Source organism: Callithrix jacchus, chromosome 2 (genome assembly GCF_049354715.1).
Source record: "Callithrix jacchus isolate 240 chromosome 2, calJac240_pri, whole genome shotgun sequence".
Taxonomy (NCBI): domain Eukaryota; kingdom Metazoa; phylum Chordata; class Mammalia; order Primates; family Cebidae; genus Callithrix; species Callithrix jacchus.
The window spans coordinates 58,167,173-58,182,417 of record NC_133503.1 but is presented as its reverse complement, the minus strand read 5'-3'; the positions used below and the strand labels follow the sequence as shown (position 1 = coordinate 58,182,417).

Genomic DNA, 15,245 nt, shown 5'->3' with positions numbered 1-15,245 from the left:
GTTTCACCGTGTTGGCCAGGTTGATCTCAAACTCCCAACCTCAAATGATCCGCCGGACTCAGCCTCTCAAAGTGCTGGGATCACAGACATGAACCACCGTGCCCAACCTCAGTGTCTTATCTTCTAAAGGGTGAAAATGTAATTGAAACTAAGAAAATTAGAAAATATTTTAAGAAAAATGCTTCTTTCCAGGATTAGTCAGCTCTTAAATTTGATGATTGAGTTTTTAATTCACAATTCTAGGTCATATCACACTTCCATAGCAACACATTCTGTTTTGTAAGAGTCCTGTAGTGGTTAAATGGGTAGGCCAGCTCTGGGGAGACTGCTCCCTCCTCCAGATTGTGCAGTATGGAACATGATTCCTAGTCATTTATTTTTGCTTTTCTTACCTATTTTAAATAGTGTTTTAAAAATGCCTATATCTGGCCAGGCACAGTGGCTCATGCCTGTTATCCCAGGACTTTGGGGGCTATCACAGGGTCAGGAGTTCAAGACCAGACTGACCAATATGATGAAACCCCATCTCTACTAAAAATGCGAAAATTATCCGGGTGTGGTGGTGCGTGCCTGTAGTCCCAGCTACTTGGGAGGCTGAGGCAGGAGAATTGCTTGAACTGTGAGGCAGAGGTTGAAGTGAGCCAAGATTGCACCACTGCACTCCAGCTTGGGCGAGTGAGGGAGATTCAATCTCAAAAAAATAAATAAAATTTGTTTTCTCTTCTGGAAAATGACAAACGATGCAGGTTGAAAGAACAATGACAAGCCCACTTGCTGGCCACTGGCCTCGACAGTGATGCGTGCAGGTCTCTGCTCCCACCCAGCACTGTGGAGCCTCCGCGACCAGTGCCTCAGTTCACAAGGGTTCCCCAGCCACTGTCTTGCTGCACCAGTGGCCTGGCACACTCCCCTTCAGGATAGGGTGGGCCCCAACACTTTCACGTTCTCCTGGAACTCCACTGGACTATTTAAAGCCAGTCTCTAAAAGATAATGATATATTTTAAATAACCCAAATACCAATATCATCCCAGTAATTTAAAAGGGCTTCTTAATATATTTAGTCAGTGTTCCAGTATCCCAGATTCTTGAATTTTCTTTTTCACAATTAATTTTTTTTAAATGAACTTAAACAGGATATCATGTTACATTGGGTGATTTCTCTCTTAAGTCTCAATCTGTAGTTCTTGTAAGCTGGTAGTTAAGTCTGGAAGTCTGGTCATCTTTTGGTTTATTTCTTTATTGGCGTGACTCTGTGACAGATGGAATGTAGCTCCCTGTCACCATCCTGAGTCCATGCTGTTTGGCGTGTCACCTCTGGTAGCATTGAGGCTGATTGATGTTGTCAGCTCGACCCACCCACAGTAAAATCCAGCCATTGGCGATGGTTGCCTTGAGCTTCAGGGTCAGAGGATGTTTTCCGGGGCCCTTGGACCTGAGGTGCCACTGCCCATGCTCTGATCCAGGGGCACTGGAGACATGAGGGTCTTACCGTCCAGCCTCTCGTGGAAGTATTGGCTGTGGAAGCCGGAAGAGAGAGTTTCCAGAAGGAGGGACTTGTCAGCCAAGGCAGATGCTGCTGGATGGTCAGGAAGATGGGGTGAATCAGCCATGGAGGCCGGAGGGTGCTCCAGAGATGAGCTGGTGCTCCAACCAGTCGGCTGCTGGGGGAGGTGGAGAGGTGTGGCTTTGAGTGGAATTTGTTTTTTACCATGGGGTGAGCCAAGGGTGTGTCTAGATGCTGGTGGTCAGGAGCCAGTAGAGAGAAGCCGAAGATACAGGAGAACAAGGAAAGGCCTCCTACAGAGAGAGAAGAGGGCAGGAGAAACTCCATCCAGAGTACACAGGCTTGGCTTGGGACTCCTCTTCCATTGCGGCAGGCAGAAAGGGTGCTCAGGGTAGAACATGAGTAAATGTATGAGTGCAAGCGTAGGAAGAGGTTGATTATGCAGAATTGGTTCACGCTGATGGAGGCTGGCAAGGCCCAAGATCTTCAGGTTGAGTTGGCAAGGGGAGACTCTGAACAGCCGATAGTGTAAGTTCCAGGCCAAGTCCAGGGGCGCAGTACCCAATAGAACCACAGTATAGTTCTAGTTTGAGGGTCATCTGGCTCAAGGCCCTGGAAAAGCTGATGTTTTAAGTTTGACTCTGAAGGCAGGAAGTAGCTGGTGTTCCCGCTTCAGGCTGTCCAACAGGAGGAGCTCCTTCTTACTAAAGCCTTCTTGTTGTGTCCAGGCCTTCAGTGGATTGGAGGGCAGTCTGCTTTCCCAGTGTTTTGATTTTGATTTGAATGTTACTGTCATCCAGAAGCACCCTCACAGGTACTTTCAGAATAATGTTTGAGCAAACATCTGGGTGCCCAAGGCCCAGTCAAGTTGACACATAAGATTAACCCCTGCAGAGGGAAAGGATGGGCATGATTGAAGGGGAGGCAGTTTTCTAATGGCATCAGGTTTTACTGGGAAGAAAAATGCAGGGCCTTCCCGACACAGACCAGGAGGTGGAGGGAAAGAGATGGTGGCCTCAGACATGCGGTGCATGGAGGAAGACTGAGAGGGCCACTGAGGGCCGGGTGCAGATGGCCCCAACACATGGATGGCCCGAGGACCTGTGGACCTCGGATGAAGACACACTGGCACCTGCATCATGAGGAACTTGAAAGAAAGTGTTGGGGTCCATCCTGTCCCAGCAGGGAAAGTGCCAGGCCTTGAGAGAGCATTGGGGCCCACCCCGTCCTGGCAGGGTGAGTGCCAGCCCGCTGGTACAGCAGGACAGCGGGCTGGGGAACCCTTGTGAGCTGAAGCCCTGGTCACGAGGCTCTGAAGTGCTGGGGTGAGCGGGGGTCTGCGGTTGGAGTCAGTGTCAGGGGCAGCTATCACCCTTCCGTGATCAATGATCTGAACTGTAGAAGTCTGAGACCTCTTTCGGTCCAACACACCTGAGCTGAGCTAACCTGGCATGCCTTCGTTGGGCAGGTGCTGTGGGTCCAGGGGATGCTTGGTACCTGTTTGTCTCTGGTTTGCAATTGGAGTCAATTTTCTTCAATCTTTTGTTACAGAGTACATCTAAATAGCACATGTTTAAAAGAACAATGCATAACTAATGAGAGAAAAACATTAACACCTCATGCTCTTGAGAGTGAGATCTCTAAGTTATCTTCGGGGTCTTCTTCAGTCTTTTTTCCTTGTTCTGTCACTTAATTCTCTCTAATCCTGTACTGAACACCTTAGTTTGAAATTTTGTGTTCCCCCAAACACTGTAGAAAAGGTAATAAAGTGCTTTAATATGACAGCCTACTGATTTGCATTGCATCCTGGGTCAGTGCTGGGCCAGCATTCATGTCTTCCTCTCCATCAGCCACTGGTGTCCTCCTTCAGGGTTCTGGGTACACCTGTCTCTAGGAACCATGTATGGATGGCATCTAGGTTCACAGTCTTGGCCTGCCAGCAGAGGTGGCTTGTAAACTTCCTGAACTGCACCTGAGCTGTGGTGCTGATGGAATTGTGGGTGCTGGGGTTGGAAGGGACCCCAAGAGGTCACCTAATGCCACAGATGAGGGGACCGGAAGGGACCCCAAGAGGTCATTCTGATGCTGTGGATGAGGGGGGCCAGAAGAGACCCTGAGCGGTCACCTAATCTGGATTAGGGGCTGGAAGGGACCCCGAGAGGTCACCTGGTGCCACAAATGAGGGGGGCCAGAAGGGACTGAGACGTCACTTGATGTTGCAGATGAGGGGGCTGGAAGGGACCCCACGAGGTCATTTTGATGCTGTGGATGAGGGAGGCCAGAAGAGATCCTCAGAGGTCACCTAATGTGGATGAGAGGGGCTGGAAGGGACCCCGAGAGGTCACCTGATACCACGGATAAGGCAGGCCAGGAGGGACCCCCAAGAGGTCACCTGATACCTTGGATGAGCAGGGCCGGAGGGGACTGAGAGGTCACCTGATGTTGTTAATGAGGGGGCAGGCAGGGACCCCCAAGCTTACGTGATGTTGCGGATGAGCAGCTGAGACCCAGGAGCTGTCCTGACTTGGGTGCCTCCTTTCTGCTGGGATTTGAAATTTTGGTCTTTGAAGTCAAAGCCCCAAATTCCTGGTCCCTCCTCCCTTTCTTCCTTCCCCTTGTCTCCTCCCTCCCCGACTTTGAAACATGGCTGCCTTACCTTGATGATGAGTCCAGTGCCGTGCAGCTCCGGGTAAAGGCCCCCTAACTGGCCATGGTAGCCAGTGTGAAGAGCCTCTCATGCTTTTACGTGTCTGCATGTGGATGGGTACTTGGTGGCATTTTGTTGTTTATTTTAAATAGATAGTTCGGTGCCAGGTTTTCGTGTTGAACAGTGCACCCAGAAGTCTTTCTGTGACCACGTGCAGGTCCTCTGTTTCCTTGTGGCCCTGCAGCGTGTATAGAGGGATGTGCCCTGGTGTGCCCATTCCCCTGTGGGTGGCATCCCCATGTCTCTCTGCTGTGATAGCGCTGCTGTGAGTGTCCCTCCATACAGCTTCGTCACCTGCACCTTTCTACCCAAACCAGCAGGCGTTCCTGGTTTGTGTTGGAAAGCAGGGATCCCATCTGAACTTCAAACCCAGTAGTTAGATTTGAGGCTGAGGGTGGTGGTGGGAGGGTAGAATTTGAAGAGGTCAACAGATGAATGGAAAGTAGTGATTATATTGGTCCATACCTACATGACAGATTCTGATTTGGAATAAGATAGTTTTCTTAAACTAGAATCACAATTATGTAAAATACTCTGCTAGAAGCAAACTAACCCTCCTTTAGATGACACTGGAATTGTGTCTAGCTTTGTACCCATGGTCAGCATTCAACATAGCCCAGTGCAGTCTCTTTCTTGTCCCCACCTCAACCTCTAAGTGAAAGAAGAACCTCTTTCTTAAATTGCGTGTGGAGACTTGAAACAGTTTGTATTAACTTACTGTTGGTCATGAACATCTGACAGGGTCTTGCTCTGTTGCCCAGACTGGAGCACAGGGGTGCAGTAATAGCTCACTGCATGCAGCCTCAAACTCCTAGGCTCAAGCCATCCTCCTGCCTAAGCCTCCCAAAGGGCTAGGATTGCAGATGTCAACCACCTTGCCTGGCTTATCTGTTTATTCAGTTAAATTAATTGAATAATTATATGGAAGGTTTTGGAAGTGACTTTTTTGGTCACAGGCTCAAAGCAGTTTTTGAATTTGTCTCAAGGTGTGGGTTTAGACAAATTCTAAGTTTAGAAGGGGAGTGTTGATGGCTCGGTCACTTGGTTTCCTCTCTTAGGTGGATTCGTTCTAAAATGCGCTGGTATATTGGATTAAATCTCATGTCCTAACTGCGTATCAGCATTGTGTTTACTAGAAAACATGCTCTGATGTGTTTATATCAAGTGGGGACACGCCCTCAGGCAGTTCTTAGGGTGAGTTGTAGATTCTGTACCTCAGCATCTGGGAAGTGTGCTGTCCTTCATCTGATGTGAAGCAAGAGTGGCTGGGGCAGATGTTGGGAGCTGATGTTGGCTGATCTCTGTGCCACTGTACATTTGCTTTAGAGTGAAGTTGTCACATAGTCATAGTTGCTCTTGAAAATTCACAGTATGTTGCACTTTCAGTTTATTATTTGTTCATTTTGTTTTAGAATGGGGGCTGTAAGCACTGCTTATCTCTGATGAGTTTTTTCCTTCTAGTTCCAGTTATTCTTCGGATGCTCTGGATTTTGAGACCGAGCACAAATTGGACCCTGTATTTGATTCTCCACGGATGTCCCGCCGTAGTTTGCGCCTGGCTGCGACTGCAGGCACCCCGGGGGATGGCCGGGCTGCGAGTGCCGATGGCTGTGCCAACAACATCATCTCCCTAAAGAACAGAGCAGCCAAGTAAGCACCACTGCAGTTCCTCTTTGCCTGATCTCTAACACCAGTTAAAACCAAGCTTCCATATTTTTTGTTCTGTAAAGCCACACCCTCTCTCTTGAGCTTAAGGGTGTGTATGTGTGTGTGTGTATGTACAGACACAAACCCGCCATATAAAGTGGTAGTTTGGCTGTAAATAAAGACTGAGGCCAGGCGCGGTGGCTCACGCCTATAATCCCAGCACTTTGGGAGGTCAGGTGGGCAGATCATGAGGTCAGGCATTCGAGACCAGCCTGGCCAATGTGGTGAAACTCCATCTCTACTAAAAATACAAAAAATTAGCCAGGCATGATAGCAGGTGCCTGTAATCCCAGCTACCTGGAAGGCTGAGGCAGGAGAATCGTTTGAACCCGGGAGTCAGAGGTTGCAGTGAGCCAAGACTGCACCACTGCACTTTAGCCTGGGCAATAGAGTGAGAGACTATCTTAAAAAGACTGAAAGGAACTCCGGAATCAATGTGGGTTGTCTAGTATTGATGGTCTGCTGTTCATGTTTCAAGTTCTCTTTGCTGGGACATTCCATGTGCAGTGCCAGCACTCAGGTCTAGAAGCTCGTGGTCCTGTGGTGGGAGCTGAGTCACAGCTGTCTTACCATGTTTAAGGAGGAAGGAACCTTATAGATTACACACGGTGTTGTGGACGATTTCCATGTCTAGTTCATTCTTTCTTTTTGAGACAGAGTCTCACTCTGTCACCCAGGCTAGAGTGCAGTGGTATGATCTCAGCTCATTGTAATCTCTGCCTCCTGGGCTCAAGCAATTCTCCTGCACACAGCCTCCTGAGTAGCTGGGATTATAGGCATCCACCACCGTGCCTGGCTAATACATATGTGTGTGTGTGTGTGTGTGTGTGTGTGTGTGTGTGTGTGTGTGTGTATTTTATGTTTGTGCATGATGGAGTTTCACTCTTATCACCAAGGCTGGAGTACAGTGGCATGGTCTTGGCTCACTGCAAACTCTGCCTCACAGGTTCAAATGATTCTCCTGCCTCAGCCTCCTGAATAGCTGGGATTTCATGCGCCCGCCACCACACCCTGCTAATGTTTGTATTTTTAGTAGAGACGGGGTTTTGCCATGTTTGCCAGGCTGGTCTCAAACTCCTGACCTCAGGTGATCTGCCTGCCTCAACCTCCCAAAGTGCTGGAATTACAGGTGTGAGCCACTGCGCCTGGCCCAATTCATTCTTCAGGTCTTTATTAAAAATTTGTGTGTTAACTGACAAATACATAAAGTTTAGATTGTTTACCTGTATTTGTGTTTGTCGAGTTCCTTTGATCTCTGAACTCTCCATGTGCCCATCACCACTTCTATACCAAGAAGGATCAAGATCTTTGTGCCATGTAGGGATAATAAAAGTGACAGCTTTATGTTACGCATGTAAGAATAAAGAGTTTCCATTCCAGTGGTCTTTCTCTCAAGAAGGAAGGTGTTGGCTATTAAGAGCGAATGGCTGATGGTGGAGAACTGGACTGGGGTCTCTTATGGTGGCTCCAGCCGGCAGCTTCCACAGGCATCACAATCATCCAGGAAGTTCACTTTCCACAGAGTTAGATTCCCAACCTCACCCTTGGAGATGCAGTTATCAGTTCATGATGCAGCAGAGAAACAGCAGATCCTGTTGCGTAGCTCCGTGACAAGCATGCAGCTACCAGGGTTGCACAGCAGCCCAGTCTCCTCTTCCTGGTGACGGGGAGAGCAGGCGTGCTGCTGCGCCAGGCTCCTGTGGCCATCGTCCTCCCTCTGCCCCATGTCACTGCAGCCTTTCACCTCCCACGCTTCCTTATAAGGGAGGATCTTACTCATTGTCTTGGGTTCCCCCAAAGTGATGATGGTGATCATTTACAGGGTGTTTACTTCTGAGGGCTTTCCTTTTGTCATTTGTGGTAAATATGAATGCAGAAATTATTTTTTGACCACCTATTCTTGCTGTACTTAACACAATTCCATCTTTACCAGTGACTTAGAAATAGTTTTTAGGAAAAGGGAGGATTACATTTATAAATCAGCTTTTTATTTTTAGTTCATTTGTATTTTTAGTTTATTAGCTTTTAACCACTTTTGGGTCATGGTGCCCAAAATAACCTGGAAACTATTTTGTGTTTACAATTTTAGAGACAGTTCTTGGATCCCAGCTTAAAAACTCCTTTTTTATATTAACTGATTCATTGCATTGGAAAAGCATAAGAAAATGGTTTGCCTTAAAATGCTGTGTTTATTCCCAGACAAAGAATTTGCGTTGGTCAAATGTAATCATTTTGTATTTGCTAGAAAACATCTGTTATTTTTCTTTTTAGAACAGCAAAACAGTGCAGAACTGCAAACAAATCAGCTTTTAGCATCAACCACGTGTCAAGGGAGGTCACATCCTCTGGCGTCAGCCACAGCAGCACTGCCAGCCTGCAGGACACTGTGACTCGACGGCCTCCCGTACTGGACGAGTCTTGGATTCGTGAGCAGACCACAGTGGACCACTTCTGGGGTGAGTTCCTGGGAGATGCAGATCGCCCACCTACGGCTGGAGTGTTTCTCGGATTATGCTGAGAAGAGGGAGGCTGTGGCTAGGCCGTCTGTTTGCTGTGTGACTGGTTGGGAGAAGCACCAGTTAGGTTCCAGGCTTGTCCTCAGACTTGATCAGGACGCACCTTGGAAGTTGCTTCCATGTGCACCTTCTCAATTGGGTTATGCTAACATGATAACTCCCCATCATAATGACTAGTTATGATGGGGAGATGAAGCAGCAGATAGTCATCTGATGACTCCGTTTTTATAAATGAATTACTTTTGTAGGATGTTTGAACAAAGGCAGTGTAAAAACTTACCAGTGTGTTTTCAGTAAAGCTCTAAGCAGTGAGGCAGCCAGGGTTAGAGGGCTGGCAGAGAGCGTTGCAGGGTGAGGCATCAGCACTTGAACTGGGCTGACGTGGGGTCTGGGCAGTGGGAGCCACAGCCTGGCTGTTGAGTGTGGGGTCTCAAGGCTCTGCATAGGGAGGGAAGCTTGGTAAAGGGTGCCCAGCTGCTCGTCTACATTTGGTTTATCTTCTGGTTACCTTTTGAGACAATTAGAAGATCCAGATTAGTTCCAGAGATCATGTGTGCTAATTTTGGGAAGTGTTGGTATTCGTGTTTTTTCTGTTTTGCTCAGCTGGTAAGAGTGGTTACCAAGCAACAGAGAGGTATCTCCTGCTGCTGATGAGGCTTCTGCCTCCCTGAATGGGCTGTGAAGAGATGGCCTTTCCTCTCATTCTCCTTGGGTTCTGTTTACCTCCTTAGGCCAGATGGTGTGTGTGCTGTTGTCTGTCTCTATTTTCTCCAAAGATAAGCTTTCACCTTCAGTCAAAAGATAGTATCTTTGTATATCTGGAGGCATTTTAGGAAATAAACCATGATCAGTGTCACAATGCTGATTTTTTAACCATTGTAACCTTTACATTTTTTCTAGAATGGGTTTTGTTCTTATTTAAGTTGAGCTCAACAGCAAAAATACGTGATTTTTTTTTTTTTTTTTTTTTAGGTCTTGACGATGATGGTGATCTTAAAGGTAATTATTTTAGTCCTTTTACTTTCATACACATTTACAGAAGTTTTAGTTAAGTATCTGCAAGTCGTCATAAACAGGTTACATCTACTTTTTGAAAACTTTAGGTGGAAATAAAGCTGCCATTCAGGGAAACGGAGACCTGGCAGCAGCCGCCACCGCACACAACGGTTACACCTGCAGCGAATGCAGCATGCTCTCCGAGCGCAAGGACGCGCTCACGGCACACCCCGTAGCCCGTGGGCCCTTGTCAAGAGTTTATTCTAGGGGCAGGAATCAAAAACGTAAGTCTTACTCTTTTAAAACTCAGAAAAAGAGGTGTCCAAATATTAATATTTCCATTTTATGAGCCTTAGTGTCTGCACTATTTGTATTGGAGATTTAACTCAAAATTATCCTCTGAAAGCCTAAGAAGTACACCCCAAGTCAGCTTTGTCCTGCCTGTCCTCTCTCATCTTACATTTTATGTGGTCAATAATTTTGTATCTAAAGGTGTTTGAAATTTTATAAATTTGGACTTGATGTGAGCAAGAGAAAATTTCTATGTAAATGAAGCTAATAAAACTACAGTCACTTTTAGATGCACACCTTTATTTTTATGAGACAGCACAGATGCTTGCATGTACTTAAGGAATGGCTTTGGGACGTTACTACGGTCTGTCCTGTGAAGTGTTTATGCCAGCATTCGTGTCAGGAAAACATTTCCTGTGGTTGTTAGCCTGTGGTTATGGTGATGGAGGGGCCTTTGGAGAACACACGGGTTTGGGAAGGACACATGGGGTTCTGGTTTGTTCCAGGACAGCAGGAGTCATTGCAGGGAACCCCCTGACGTGGGCAGTCACTGCTGGGGCATGCTCCCAGGTAAGCAGGTGAAGACAGCACCTTTCCAGCTTCCAGGGGCTGCGATGCCCGGGGGGTTGGGACTCTGCCCTCATGGCTGCCTGGCCCGGGATCTCTCTCACCTGTGGCAGGAAAAGGCTGGGGCCCTTGGCTGGCCCAGGTGCTGCCTCGTTCTCAAGCCCTTGGCATCTTGTCTTTCAAGCCCACGTCCTGCTGTGCTTGGAGGTGCTGGAAGCCTCAGGAGGGCAGGCCAGATCTGTCTTATCAACTCTTGAGCCTGGCTATGCTGGGGACATGGGGCGTTTGTCCAGTATTATTCAAGTAACTGAACGTAATGAAGGAGGGCAACAGGATGAAGGCCTCCACCCTTTCTGAGATTTCTAGCATCTTATTTTTACCATTTGTTTTCATGGCCCTCACTTGTGGCTATGTCTGCTGTGGTGTTATGGACACTGCTAGTGCTAATACAGCATAGTAAGAAGGTATGAAAGGGAAGGGAAAGGGCAGGAGTAAGGCTGCACAGGGGCTTCCCTCACTGAGCACGGTGCTTGCTTGGGTTCTTCTACGTATACCAGCACTGCTGAGTGCCCACTCTGTACCAGGCACTGCTCATGTATGATCATGGCAGCCCCCTTTTTGCAGACAAGCAAACTGGGGCTTAGCCAGCTCAGGAGGCTCACAGGCAGGTGTGGGGCCTAGAGCTGAACCCAGGCATCTGATGTAGGTGCTCCCCTGAGCTGCCTGCCTCCCTGAGCACTTGGTACCCTAGGGCTCTGCACAGTGCTGCATGTGAGGCCTCACGTAGTTCATGCGATGTGCACAAAGATTTTGTGTATTCAGGGTTTAATGAGGCTATGTTTTGAAGCATGCCATTGATGGGCTGAACATAACATTTTTCTTAGAATAAAAGCACATTCTATAAACTGTACGATGGCAGAATAAGGAGGATCACAGATAATTGAGAGAACCTACAGAAACATGCTATTTTCCAAAGGCCTTTGCACGCATGTTGTAGTAAATGTGTCTCTTGATGACTGGCTGGCAGTATGCTGGCGGTCAGTGCCCAAGCTTAGCCGTGCAGTTGAGTGTATCTTTAGATGGAAAAGGCATTGGTGTGGTGTGGGTTGTAGCTTTCCAAAACTCATGGCACATCCCAGGGGATGTTGGTCTTGGGTGTTTGGGGGTAGAAGACAAGCCTCTCTAGGCTTCACATCTGCTTGGCCTCTCAGACGAGGGCCAGGACTTGTGCAGCCTACACTAGTGTATCGCCCTGTATTAGAGTAAACACGTTTATCAAAGAACATTGGAAAATCAGAGAGACACAAAAAGAAAATGAAAATCACCTACAAGGTGCCACAACAGGAAAAAAACACACTTCCAGAGATTTACCCTCTACGTTCTTACAGTCAGATTGTGTAAATTGTTTGTATAATCATGCTTGCTTAAAATAATTATGGCTTTCCTAAAGTATAAATTTTCCCTCCACATTTTCTTAATTTTGTTTTTATGTATGTACTGATTGTAACACTCACTGTAAAATTTTTCAGTAGTATAGATAAAATAAATCCTTTCCCCACACCCAATCCATCTCCTCCTCAGGGAACCATTGCTAATGATAGCTGAGTGGGAATTCTTACACTTTGTGAAATTAGGTAAAATTCAAATAACATGAAATTAACCATTAACAATTTTAAAGTGTGTGACTCAGCAGCATTCAGCCTTCCGCCAGTGCTGCGTGCTGTCTGGAGTTCTTTATGCACCTGCAGGACTATGTGGTTTTGGCTCTGTCTTTCCTTAAAATGCCATCACGGTGTATGCACAGTCTAGCATCTCTTTTCATTTTATATGTTAATTGAGATTGACTTTATTCTTTTTGATGCCTGTACAGTTTTTAAAAATTTTGAGATGGAGTCTTGCTCTGTTGTCCAGGCTGGAGTGCAGTGGCACGATCTCAGTTCACTGTAACCTCCGCCTCCTGGGTTCAAGCAATTCTCCTGCCTTGGCCTCCCAAGTAGCTGGGACTACAGAGTTGCACCACCACACCCAGCTAATTTTTGTATTTTCAGTAGAGATGGTATTTCACCATGTTGGCCAGGCTGGTCTCAAACTCCTGACTTACCTCAAGTGATAACGCCCACCTTGGCCTCCCAAAGTGCTGAAATTAACGGGCATGAACCACTGTGCTGGCTGCCTATACAGTATTGCTTATGGCTCTAGCAAATTTTAGGTTCTAAGTGAGCATGCAGACTTTTTATATGTGTACACCATTAAAAACGTTGTTTCTTTGGATGTTTCCCTGTATATATGTCTTTGTGAACAGTGCAAGCTTTTCTCCAGAGTAGACAAGCTAGAGGGAGAATTGGCCTTGTCCACTTAATGATGTGCCCCTTCACTCGCCGTCCTCCACAGCTGGCCCTCGTGGATGTCTCCTGTAGTAGGATGCAGGTCCCCTTCTGGCCAATTCTTCATAATTTTTGCTCTTTTAAAACGTTCCATGACATTTCAATGTTTGTTTGAGATGGGGTCTTGCTCTGTCACCCAGACTGGAGAGCAGTGGTGTGATCACAGCTCACTGAGGCCTCAGACTCCTGGTCTCAAGTGATCCTCCCACCTCAGCCTGCCTATTAGCTACTACCCCCAGCTATTTTTTGTTTTTTGTAGAGATGGGGTTCTGCCATGTTGCCCGGGTTGGCCTCAAACTCCTGGGTTCAAGTGATCTACCTGCCTTGGCCTCCCAAAGTGCTGAGATTACAGGCATGAGCCACCTCACCCAGCCAAACTTCAGGATTTTTATTATGAGTGAGACTGACCATGGATTCCCTCTTAATAACATGACTGGCTGTTGCCGACAGCCTCTCTCAAGTTGGTGCTAGAGTGTGAACTAAGCTGGCACCGTGCCCACTGCTTAGGCTTATGTTTTCTTAGTATAGGGTCCAGTTCACAAGTAGCTTCTCACTATTGTTTTGAAAATAATAAAGCTCGTGGCCAGGTGCGGTGGCTCAAGCCTGTAATCCCAGTACTTTGGGAGACCAAGGCGGGTGGATCACGAGGTCAAGAGATCGAGACTATCTTGGTCAACATGGTGAAACCCCGTCTCTACTAAAAGTACAAAAAATTAGCTGGGCACAGTGGTGCATGCCTGTAATCCCAGCTACTCAGGAGGCTGAGGCAGGAGAATTGCCTGAACCCAGGAGGCGGAGGTTGCAGTGAGCCGAGATCGCGCCATTGCACTCCAGCCTGGGTAACAAGAGCGAAACTCTGTCTCAAAAAAAAAAAAAGAAAGAAAATAATAAAGCTCTAATTTTTTTATTTCTTTAAAGTCACTGTAACTTGAGCTTCACCATTTCCAGCTGGCCTTATGCCACAGATCTTTTTCTTTCCTTTTTTTTTTTTTTTTAAGACAGGGTCTTACTCTGTTGCTCAGGCTGGAGTGCAGTGGTATGAACACAGCTCACTGCAACCCCTGCCTTCCAGGCTCAAGCAATCCTCCTGCCTCAGCTCCCCAGTAGCTGGGACTACAGGCGTGCGCTGCCACATCTGGCTAATTCTTATATTCTTTGTAGAGACGGTTTCACCACATTGCCCAGGCTGGTCTCCAACTCCTGGGCTCAAGTGATCTGCTCACCTCGGCCTCCCAAAGTGTTGGGATTATAGGCATGAGCCACCACACCTTACCACTTGCCACAGAAGATTTTTTTTTGTTTTTTTTTTTGAGACGGAGTCTCACTCTGTTGCCAGGCTGGAGTGCAGTGGTGTGATCTCGGCTCTCTACAACCTCCAACTCCCTAGTTCAAGTTATTCTCCTGGCTCAGCCTCCCAAATAGCTGGGATTATAGGCACATGCCACCATGCCCAGCTAATTTTTTTGGTATTTTTAGTAGAGATGGGGTTTCATCATGTTGGCCAGGATGGTCTAAATCTCCTGACCTCGTCATCCGCCCACCTTGGCCTCTCAAAGTGCTGGGATTACAGGTGTGAGCTGCCGCGCCCAGCCTGAACAGATCTTTAAGTCACCAAGTCTTGCTAGGTTGGGAGTGTGAGGAGAGTAGCCTCATCGGAAGCACTTCATCAGGCAGACAGCTGAACCTGTTAAATTTGTGGAATATCATCCCACACATTTAGATTAGCAGAAAAAAACATCAGGGATCACATTGTATCATTTTTACATTGTGTCTTTTTTTTTTCCTCTTTAAGATGGAGTTCTTCACCCAGGCTGGAGTGCAGTGGCACGATCTTGGCTCACTAGAACCTCCACCTTCTGGTTTCAAGTGATTCTCCTGCCTCAGCCTCCCAAATAGCTGGGATTACAGGCACATACCACCACACCCGGCTAATTTTTGCATTTTTAGTAGAGATGGGATTTCACCATGTTGGCCAGGCTGGTCTCAAACTCATGACCTCATGATTCACCCGCCTCAGCCTCCCAAAGTGCAGGGATTACAGTCATGAACCACACGCCTGGCCCAACACATTGTGTTTTCTAAAGTGAGAGGTGGCATGTGCCTGTAGTCCTAGCTACTTGGGAGGTTGAGGCAGGCAGGTTACTTGAGCCCAGGAGGTCGAGGCTGCACTGAGCTGAGATCATACCACTGTACTCCAGCCTGGGCAACAGAGCAAGATCCTGTCTCAAATAAATAGGTTGGGTACTTACTCATACCTGTAATCCCAGATGTTTGGGAGGCAGAGGTGGGAGGATCACATGAGGTCTGGAGTTTGAGACCAGCCTGGGCAACATATGAAGACCCCATATCTACAAAAGCAAAAACAAATTAGCTGGGTATGGTGACATGTGCCGTACTCCCAGCTACTCAGAAGGCTGAGGTGGGAGGATCGCATGAACTCAGGAAGTTTGAGACCAGCCTGGGCAATGCAGTGAGACCTCGTCTCAACGAAAAATACAAAACATCAGCTGGGCTTGGTGGCAAGCATCTGTAATCCCAACTACTTGAGGAGGCTGAGGTAGGAGGATCACTT

The 15,245-nt window shown here is 47.3% G+C and overlaps 1 protein-coding gene across 47 annotated transcripts in view; it reads left to right on the top strand.

Moving 5' to 3' along the window:
- SUN1 (Sad1 and UNC84 domain containing 1) overlaps positions 1-15,245 on the top strand; it is a 58,319-nt gene that overhangs the window by 16,675 nt on the left and 26,399 nt on the right. For 45 of the 47 annotated variants that reach the window (XM_054251486.2, XM_078364392.1, XM_054251483.2 and 42 more), the window contains 4 exons: positions 5,674-5,862; positions 8,191-8,375; positions 9,408-9,434; positions 9,539-9,715. In XM_054251486.2, coding sequence (XP_054107461.1) covers positions 5,747-5,862; positions 8,191-8,375; positions 9,408-9,434; positions 9,539-9,715 — 505 coding nt within the window. In that variant the 5' untranslated portion in view covers positions 5,674-5,746. Of the gene's footprint in view, positions 1-5,673; positions 5,863-8,190; positions 8,376-9,407; positions 9,435-9,536; positions 9,716-10,228; positions 10,399-15,245 lie in introns of those variants that run through there. The other 2 variants (XM_017969312.4, XM_078364393.1) reach the window with 2 other exon arrangements.